The 10,535-nt window shown below is 38.3% G+C and overlaps 1 protein-coding gene across 1 annotated transcript; it reads right to left on the reverse strand.

Annotated features, from left to right (window-relative positions):
* Nucleotides 1-2,214: 2,214 nt before the first annotated feature.
* On the reverse strand, nt 2,215-4,860 carry LOC130566118 (exostosin-1). The gene is made up of 2 exons (XM_057353351.1): nt 3,655-4,860; nt 2,215-3,296 (listed from the first exon to the last, which is right to left on the reverse strand). Exon 2 carries the CDS (start codon nt 3,184-3,186, stop codon nt 2,215-2,217), a length of 972 nt encoding a protein of 323 aa, XP_057209334.1. The 5' UTR covers nt 3,187-3,296; nt 3,655-4,860.
* Between the last annotated feature and the right edge of the window lie 5,675 nt (nt 4,861-10,535).

Here is a 10,535-nt window from a genome sequence, read left to right on the forward strand (position 1 = left end):
GATGCATCATGAGAGAAATGGTAATGCTGATGGAGACGTGATGTTATGAACCCAATATTTTTTATTTTGCCTGTTCTGTTCTGAAAGATCTAGGGTGTCGCGGACGACGGTGGGCAGACTGAACTCAGACATCATAGCTCACTGGATAATGAAAGACAATCAATGTGAAGTCTCCATCCAGACTCATCTATGAATAAAGAGGCTGCTCCTTTTCATTTCTGCAAGCGCTCGCTGTGTGTAATTGTTTGTGTGAGTGCCAGCGTGCATGTGTGTGTGTCAGACCAGAATCAGTAAGGGATGTTATCGGGCTCCGCCTGTAATCATCTCTGGGCTCAGCAGGAGTGCGTGCGTGTGTGTGTGTGTGTTTGGTATTCTCTGTGACTCTAAGCTCCTGCTTTATTCAATTGAGGACCAATTATTGACTCTTCTGCTTTTTGAAATCCTCCTCGATTCATTTGAAGTATGAGAGTCTGCTAGGCAGGACCTCTAACCATATTTGCCTTCAGTCCAGAGAATGTGAGCGGCTAGAACAACAGAATTTTTCTTCTCTTCTCAAAACATTCTGTACTCAATCGCCTGCAACTCCACTCCAGGTTTTACATTTCACACCATTGGCTTACAGGTGAAAAACGCTACTTCACTGAACCCATTTTTCAATTTCCTTTTTATCGTACAGATTACTAAATGAACTTATGATTGTGACGAAGATAAGATATGATTGTATCAGCCTTCTTTTTACATTCCACAACACACGCAAGTTCCTCTCCACACTTGCACTTGTGTTCACCCTCTTCACCAACAAACCAACATTTCGCTGTCTTTAACATTGTCGTTCAAATAATACTTCATAAATTGCATCATCATTCTGACCGCTAATATTTTAACCGATTTGGAAGCACAGACGCTCTGACTCTCTACAGCACAAATACTCACAAATAACTTCAAAAATTATACATAAATTACCAATTCAGGCCTGGTTAGGTTAGCTCGATTCTTTACTTTATAAAACCGAATCAGTTTTTCAACAGTTCCAGTCCTTTAAACACCGCATTTTTGTCTTGTTTTCTACTACAAGTATTTTAAAAATGTTTTAAACCAAGATACATATACTCGACAAGGAAGGTGACCTAAGATATTTAGTCATTTTTTCATGAAAGTTAAATAACTTTATGTTTAAAGCAACAAAAGAAATCTGCCAAATGGGGTAAATAGAAAAAAGTTCAAACTCAATTTTCTTTTTAAGTACCTAATTTAACTTTACTTTTCTTACCGCACCTTAGTAAGAAATTCAGTTTTGCAGTTTCTCCATGTGATGTGTTCAAAATATGTGTAGCACACTCTCAAAGGGCTTGTTTTTGGAGTTGTATGGGCATTACATGTAACATTCAGTATCTGTACTAATACCTCTGTTATTACAAGGTAATTACTATGTAACAACGATATTACAACCATGTAATAGACATATTAGCTGAGGAAAATGCATAATACAATGTTTTCCTTGTAAGTTATTCATGAAAAAAATGTGGAGCACATGTAGTATAAAATGATAAAATTTCCTGGCTCTTCAATGCAATTTCATGTATGTATACTTAAACAAAAACGTTTGAAATGTTCAAAACAGCAAACGAAAGCTTGTCAAAGTTCATCTGACATATAAAGTAGGATAATATTGTTTATAGAACTGAATGCACCTGCGGCACACATTCTTTAATAAGAACGTAGCCTATTGCTTTTTTACACATCATATTCAAGAGAATGAAATACTCAAAATAGTTCAGCTCCAGCTAGAACTGCATGTACACCCACTGCTGATGTTTTACTGGTCACAAACAGATGAAGATTGGCTTTGTTTGGGGCTAGGAGACGTCTAGAGTCCTTTACAACAGTCATTTTTTTCCCCGAGCAAGACAAACTCAACAACGCTTCCATTTATAGCCATATTCCCATGATAACTACCCAAACACTACAGTCTGGAGTGCACAGCAAGCAACAGTCTAAATCACTCTGACATCAAAAACACACCGCCGTTGTGCTTGCTTCTACTCTGTGGCATTTCCTTAAGTTAACCTTGAAACAACCTAACATGAATGGATGAGAAATACGAAACAAGCAAAGCCTAATCGCACCTCAAAGCACATTTCACAACTATAAGTAAAATCTTATCGCAATCCGGAACAATCAGATCATCCTTTTTTAAAAACAAGACAGCTGGACTTACTTTGTGTATTCCTCATTGTCTCGGTCGCACCTTGCATCCTTATGTTTCTCCCAGTCTTTTCCGTGTTTGCAGGTAGTCGATAAAACGATATCATCCCTGTTATGTATATGATACAAAGCATTTCTGGTTTCAGAACCGATACCGGTCAGATACCTCTTCCCTTTGAAGACCAGCAAGTATTTCCGTGAGGGAGGCACATTATTAAGTGTCAGATAACCTTTATCTCCTCCATTCTGAGGATGGTCTTTGGAGAACAGCGGGAGGGACACGTCAAAGTGCGGCCTGAAGTTGTCCGTGTCCGCGCTGGCCTTGGCCAACATGGCTTGGCCGATATCAAAGCCCAGCTCCTCCGTGTAATCGGGCCACGTGCCGGAGTACAGGTTAAAAATGAGATGGTTCCTCCCCTCGTACCACAGAGCGAGGCTTTGAATCCTGGCTCGGACGTTCTGGACGTACTGAGAGGACAGCTGGTCCCTGTCCAAAGTGTCTATGCTGAGCACAAACAGGCAGGCCTCATTAGGGTCTGTCGTGTAGAAGCGCGACTCCTCGATGGCCGCCAGAATCTTCTGGTAGCTTTCCGAGGGTGCTTCGCTTTTCTGCGGGGGGTAGACGTAGATTTTAAAGCCCCGCTCGCAGCGCCGGAAGTCAAAGCAGGTCTCCATGCGACATCGTCGGCTCTTGTAGATGTTCTTCTGGATTTCTCGCCTCTCACGTGGAGACGTGTGCTGATGAAGGAGCAGGGGCCCGTCCTCCTCCTGCTCGGCCTCGCCCAGGTACGTCTGCCGGGGAGGCTCCACCGATTCCGGCCAGTGAGGTGTCCGGGGTTGGATACCAGGAACGTGGGAGACTCTGTAAAGCTCGGCACTCTCCTGGTTCTGGAACTCACCCATCTGGATGCCCCACAGGTAGGCTAGTAGCAGGGTACAGGCCCCCACGGATACCAGCAGGTATCGCTTCTTTGCCTGCATGTGGACGGCGAGAAGCGGGACAGGAGAAGAAGGAAGCGAAGAGGGTTGACAGTAAACCCACGGGACCAGCTCACAGGATCAGCTCTCATACCAGTACTGGCATTCTGAATCTACACAGACACACAGAGAGGTGCAGGGTTATATTAGCTGTACATAGGCTAAAACTAGATTTACTGCCAATGGCAAATACAGCCTGAGGTCACTGTAAAAAAATATGATTTAAAACGGGAGATACACACAAGGTTTTAGGGTTTCAAAAGTTATTAACAAAAGAACACGGAGGCAAAAATAAATCATATCAAAAATTGAGTTTTTATGACACTTCTATACAGCCTTTAAAAGGAAATATATTTAGTTTGGTTGTAACTTGTAATCATTTACTGACAATATTAAGAATATTCATAGATTTTGTTTTGTTTGTTTGTTAACTTAAATTGTTCACATACATGAGAAACAGAGATGCTTTACCTTGGTCACCTGTTGACGCGTCAGTCATCCGGAGCTTCAGTGATTCTCAACTGTTATCATATAACTCAAGTCAGCTCAGCGCATTTTTAGCTTTTGTGTAGAAGTATTTGTGCGCCATTCTTTGCATTTCAAACGCAAAGACTTTGATGCTGTATGCCAATGTTTCTGATACTAAAGCTGTAAGTAAAAGTAGCAGAAACACATGTGTTGTCCATCTCCATTACCCTGATATACCAGCGTGAGGATTATTGTATATTTCTAACTGTGATATTTCTAACTTCATGTCGTTTCGGCAGAGACATGACTTTTTAAAAATCCCCTCCAATCACATTCTGCGATAAATGCACGTGTAGTCCGGGTGCATCGTTGAATCACAGTCCACCGATATTGCGCATCTCCACGTATTTCCACAGTTGAACAGCAGTGCGTTATTTACTCATTCCTTTAAAACCAAAAGCCTGTTTATTGCATTGAAACCGTTCGGCGCGTTCTCTCTTTGTGAGTCTGCAAGTGTAAGGTTCAAATCCGTTTCGACATCATCTGCGCTCAACTTGGGTTTGCAACTCTCCAAGACCAACGTCGTGAAACTTCTCCTCGCGCCCCTCATGGTCTCATTCAAAAAATCCCAAATAAACACAGATAATCCACCTGGACCACAGGTTCATAAATCCTATCCTCTCAGCCAAACTGGTTTGATGTGAAGTTTGTCGATCACTGTCTGATCCACTGAGACGATGCGCGCAACGTTTCGATACCCATCCCAGACAAGTGCGAGCACCAAACCCTAATAAACACCCCAGTTTCTCCTGCACGACATGATAACCCTCACTTTTAATACGCCTACAATTATCTCATTCCTGCGTTTCCCCCACCGTGAAAGGCACTTGGCATGAAAGTTATCGGTGTTGCCAACTGAACGTCACGCCGCTCGCGTCACTTCTTTACAGAAATGACCCTGCGAAAACACCCACTCCCTCTATTGCATGCGACTATAAATAATACACGTCCGCGTCTTCGCCTTCAGCATCCACAGGCTAGCAGAATGATGGAGAGATGCAGAAAAGAGTTAGGGAATCCGCTCGGCATCTCTGCGCCTCTTGTCTCTGTTATTGGTGAAGGATGCGCTCACGGGGTGCGCTCTGGAGGAGAGAGATGGTCAACGGGACCGTCGATCATCACAGAAGAGACTGTTAAAAGAAGTGTGTGGCACAGATAGAAGAAATATAGTACAGACGCGCAGACACGAGGAAAGCATGGCACGGTGACGCGCAGGGCACTACACCGAGACTTTCAACATGATGCATAACGAAACGATGTTCGCATTCATGTTTACAGTACACACGCAAAATTCCATCATTCAATTCAGTATGGTGTTTTTTTCACATTTCATTATACACACTTATATACTGAACTACTGTAAAGGATGTGACCCATTCGTCACTCATGAAAATGACATTAATCTCATCCATAACACTTAATGGAAAGATGGTCTATCTTTAAATCATTACATAAATAATGTGTTTACAAAAATGTTTGCATATTTTGTAATAAAACAGCCTTAGCTATTCAATTTCTACTACTCTCAATTTTTCTAATGATAAACTATTGCGTCCACTGGAGTTTGTTCCCTGCCGTTGGTTTTGCGCACGCAACAGTGCAATTGCCACACAAACAGCTAAATAAAACCTTTGCTGTGTGTTATATTGTGTGACATTTACACACAAAAGACTAAATATGCGTGTGTGTGTGATGCATGTGAATAAAAGTTCATAGAAAATGAAATGGTTTGAATATAACAATCATTTGACAAGTGGGATGCGCTTTCGCGCTTGGGGTAATGCAAGGTAGATGTTGCCATCTGGTGGTGGATTTTTCTGTGATAAAGTAGAGACTAAATTACATTGCATTGTCAATTTTGAGCATAATTCTAAATAAATGTAGTTGGCAGTCGTGCCACATATAAAAGCTTCAGAAAGTTTTCAGGATACATTTGTAGTGTGTTGAGTTTGTTGAGTCGGAGGGCCAACTCAAACACCACTAATGCATAGGGGTTAGTTTTAATAACAGGCACTTTAAAATGTACGTTTTGGTCAAATATTCAGTAAATAACTGGTTTTATCAACTAATGAAATATATGGAATGCACTTTTGACTTTAAGAGCTGGATTCAACTGGTGTCAAAGATTATAGTTTGTCGTGGAAAGCCTTTCTCTCCCTGATGTGATTTCTAGAAGAGAAGCAGGGCTGTTCTGTATTGAATATTTCAGCAAGGCTTTGACCTGTCTGTGGATCACACGAATGTCCTTGGGCGGCTGTTACAGCTGCCTAAATTAAAATGGGCTTGTGGGTATCAGGGCAGAAAGTCATCCTTCTAAACGAGAAAGCAAATAAACAGCCACCATGGCTCTTACCATATTTTCCCCACAATTTTTGTGATCTCAATTTACCATCAAATGGATTACTCTTATAGAAACACAGTATTGTTATGTTGTAATTGTGATTTTTGTGCGAAACGTGTGCGTTTCTGTGTGGATGTCTGTAATTGAGAGCTGTCAATGTAACCTGAATAAGCAGTAAAATGGTGTGTGTGTTGGAGTGTAAATCTCATTTCTCCTCATTTCTCTCTCTCATTGGTTCATTACTCTCAGTGTGACTGGCTTTGGCATCAGTCGTGGCCTGTGCCAGCTAAACTAACAATCACAGTGGAATCTTGGTTCTCCTAGCCCCACAATGTTTCCCTTTTGTATTACTGTTTTATATAATATTCTTCAAAATGTATATGAATATATATATATATACTGTATATATACCACTGTGGAAAAAAATTAAGAGACCATAAGGCCATTTTTTATTTACTATTTATAGGAATGTGAGGAGGTAAAATGACCATTTTTGTTTCATTCTGTGAACTATTAACTATATTTCTCCTAAATTTCAAATGATAAGATTTGAATTTATTTGCAGGAAATGAAAACTGGAGAAACAGGTGAAAATAACAGAAAAGATGTTATTGAAAATGCTGCAAAGAAACTAAGTTCATATTCACTTTTAAGCAATACAACAGTAATATTTGTACATGTATTTCGTTTTTTTTAAATGTGAAAACCTCGATTTTTATTTCATGTATCTTGTCATTTTGTCAGTCTTTCACATTGCTGTTGGATGACTTTTGTCCATCCTGAGGTTTGATAAACAGACACTGGACTGGAACGGACTACATCTACACCGAAAAAATCCCAGTAATTTTACAGAATTTTATTGTTATTTTTTACAGACTTTTTAAAAATACGGTAAGACTGCAAATTTACAAGAAAAACAGGAAATAAAAATGTTATTTTTACGGTATATTTCTGGTGCCCCAGCTGCCGAAAAATTTCCGGGATTTCTACGGGATTTTTTACAGTCTGTTTTTGAAATACGCAAGCCAAAAATGGTCAAATTACAGAAAAACACTGCAAATTTACTTAAATGTAATATTACAGGAAAACTATTTCTGGGGTCCAAGCTGTCAGAAAATTTCTGTTTTTTGGGATTGTTTTATATTGTAGAAATGCTTATTAAGCTTTCTTCATTTTCCCCCTTGCCTTTATACATATTTCTTTCAAATTCACCTGAAGAAAACTGTCTTGGAATTTTTAAACCAGCCTTTTAAATTCAATGTAAATAAAAATCTCAAAAGCATTTTGGAAAGCTGTATGAATGACATTAAGCTGTATGTCACCAGTTTTACGTAAATACAGTTAATACATTTTTTAAATATACAGACATGCTCAAATTTGTTGGTACCCTTACAGCTCATTGAAATAATGCTTCATTCCACCTGAATATTTACGAAATTAAAAGCTATTGTATCATGTATACTTGCATGCCTTTGGTATGTCATAGAATAAAGCAAAGAAGCTGTGGAAAGAGATGAATTATTGCTTATTCTACAAAGCTGTTCTAAAATGTTGTGGACACAGTTGTTGGTACCCCTTAGAAAAGATAATACATAATTGGATTATAGTGATATTTCAAACGAATTCGTTTCTTTAATTAGTATCACACATGTATCCAATCTTGTAATCAGTCATTCAGCTGATTTGGTGTTGTTTGGTGTCATTGTGTGCACCGCACTGAACATGGACCAGAGAAAGCAAAGGATAGAGTTGTCTGAGGAGCTCAGAAAGAAAATAATAGACAAGCATGGTAATGGTAAAGTCTACAAGACCATCTCCAAGCAGCTCGATGTTCCTGTGACAACAGTTGCAAATATTATTAAGAAGTTTAAGGTCCATGAAATTGTAGCCAACCTCCCTGTGTGCGGCCGCAAGAGGAAACAGACCCCAGATTGAGCAGAAGGATAGTGCTAATGGTAGAAGAAGAACCAAGGATAACTGCCAAAGAGACACAAGCTGAACTCCAAGGTGAAGGTACGTCAGTTTCTGATCGCACTATCTCAGGATAGAGTCTGCTCAGGAAGAGAGGGCCAAACGACCTGTTAACAGGTGCAGAAGTCTCATTGAGAGCCACAGAAAACCTTTGCTTGCAGTGATCGCCTGTTGTTGTGCAACAAAATATTAGGTTAGGGGTCCCATCATTTTTGTCCATGACATTTTCATTTGTTTTATTATTTACAATATTATATGTTGAATAAAAAATCTAAAGCGAAGTCTGATTTCTATGAAATATGGAATAAACAATGGTGGATGCCAATTACTTTTTTCAGTTTTTAGTTATTTCAGAGAAAATTGTGCATTCTTTGTTTTTTGTGGAGGGGTGCCAACAAATTTGAGCACGTCTGTATATTCTCATTTACAATGTCTACAAAAATCTTCAAACGAATGGATTTTAGATGGAGTTCAGCTCCTGTGAATATGTAGCGAAGGGTTGTGAACCATTGATTTAAAGCCATCTGAAAGCCACGGCGTAGACCAAAACTCATTCATCACCTCGTGTTGCTGAGCATTTCGTGCCTTATACTGAAGCTGTTATAACTCACATTCAACTGCAACACTTTGTTTTATATTGTTTTCCATAAACCTGCGAACACGTGCACACGCACATATTCACAAACACTCAGAAATTCAATAAACCTGAGGCAACAGTGCCACAAAACAGACAATAATAAATGTTTGCTCTGCTTTAGGTGAGGAATGTTAAACTGTTTTTTTGGTTTTGTTCTTTCATTAAACTTATATTTGATGTTTTGTTTCTCAGTGTTTGGCTAACAATCATCATAATCTATCAACAATAAGCAATACAGTGGGGTCCAAAAATCCCTGACTACTTGTGAAAAAGTTTCTCATTTTAAAAGAAGATATTTTGAAGAATGTTGGTTACCGAACAATGGCGGTACCCATTGACTTTCATTGGTTTTATGTTCATACAATAGAAATTAATGGGTACCATTAATCATATCGTTCATCATATCATTGATCATATCAAAATATGTTTATGTTTTAAGGCAAAATGACCTTGTTAAATCTTGTTTTTGGAAAAAAAAAGTGTAGGTGTTATGGAACATATTGACTGACATACAACTGTGAGAATACTCGAGTTAAACAAGCTCAGTTTAACCACAAGAACACATTTCTTGGTACCTAATGTAACATTAGTTAGTTCTACTTTAATGGCTCAAAGTTTTCCATCATTTCAATTTGTTTAATTCAGCAAACGTATCATCGGATAGAAGTGTTCATTAGATGCACCATCCGGGCATTTTTTTCATACTGAGGATTCAGACATGCTACCTTTTTCACTCACTGACTTTTGAATGATACAAGGGAGGTAATATTAAATATAAATCAGTTTACATGCAAATGCTGACTGGCTAATGCCCCCACAAGAATGCCTAAAGAGTTTCTCTCGTGCACCTTTTAATAGAGCACTAAATGCGGAAGAGTTTACATTTAGAGTAACACTTACTGTAAAAAAACACCGCTTGGGTAGCTGTCAGAAATATACAGTAGGCTAACGTAAAATAATATTTTTTCCTGTAAAATCACAGGATAAAGATATATAATAAATTGTTTCCCCTGTTTTTCTTGTAAATTTGCAGTCTTTTGCTGTAATTTTACAGTTTTGACCATATGTGACCCTGGATCACAAAACCAGTCTTAAGTAGCACGGGAACATTTTTAGTAAAAGACAAAAATACATTGTGTGGGTCAAAATGATCGATTTTTCTTTTATGCCAAAAATCATTAGGATATTAAGTAAAGATCATGTTCCATGAAGATATTTTGTAAATTTCCTACCTTAAATATATAAAAACTTTATTTTTGTGAGTGGATGGTCTGCCACAGTGCCCCTGATTAACAACTTCAAAGGCAATTTTCTCAATATTTAGATTTTTTTTGCGCTCTCAGATTCCTGAGCTTTAAACGGTTGTATCTCAGCCAGATATTGTCCTATTCTAACAACTCGTATATCTATAGAAAGTTGATTTATTCAGCTTTCAGATTATGTAAAAATCTCAATTTCGAAAAATTGACCCATAAAACTGGTTTTGTTGTCCAGGGTCACATATTTTAAAAATAAATTGTAAAAATAAAACTTTGTTAAAAAATAGATTTTCTGCCAGCTGGCGCACCAGAAATAAATTGTTATTCCCTGTAAAATTACATGTTTCCCCGTTTTTTTTGTAAATTTGCAGTCTTTTTCTCTACTTATTTCAAAAATACATCAAAATCTGTTATAAAACAGTCAAATTTATGTGGAAAATCTGTCAAATTACACAAGGATTTTGTTTTGTTTGACACCAAATTTTGTAGGTAAAATTGTTTTACTGATGAGGGCCACATTCAGCTTCATGTTAGACTATCATAAAAATGTCAAAATGATGTAGCATTACAATATTGTAGCATTTATGGATATAACTCAAGTATGTTCGAGTCGTTT

The sequence above is a fragment of the Triplophysa rosa genome, linkage group LG15 (genome assembly GCF_024868665.1).
Source record: "Triplophysa rosa linkage group LG15, Trosa_1v2, whole genome shotgun sequence".
Classification (NCBI taxonomy): domain Eukaryota; kingdom Metazoa; phylum Chordata; class Actinopteri; order Cypriniformes; family Nemacheilidae; genus Triplophysa; species Triplophysa rosa.

Coding starts and splice junctions, on each gene's coding strand:
- LOC130566118 (XM_057353351.1), bottom strand. CDS start 3,186: ATGCAGGCAAAGAAGCGATACCTGCTGGTATCCGTGGGGGCCTGTACC.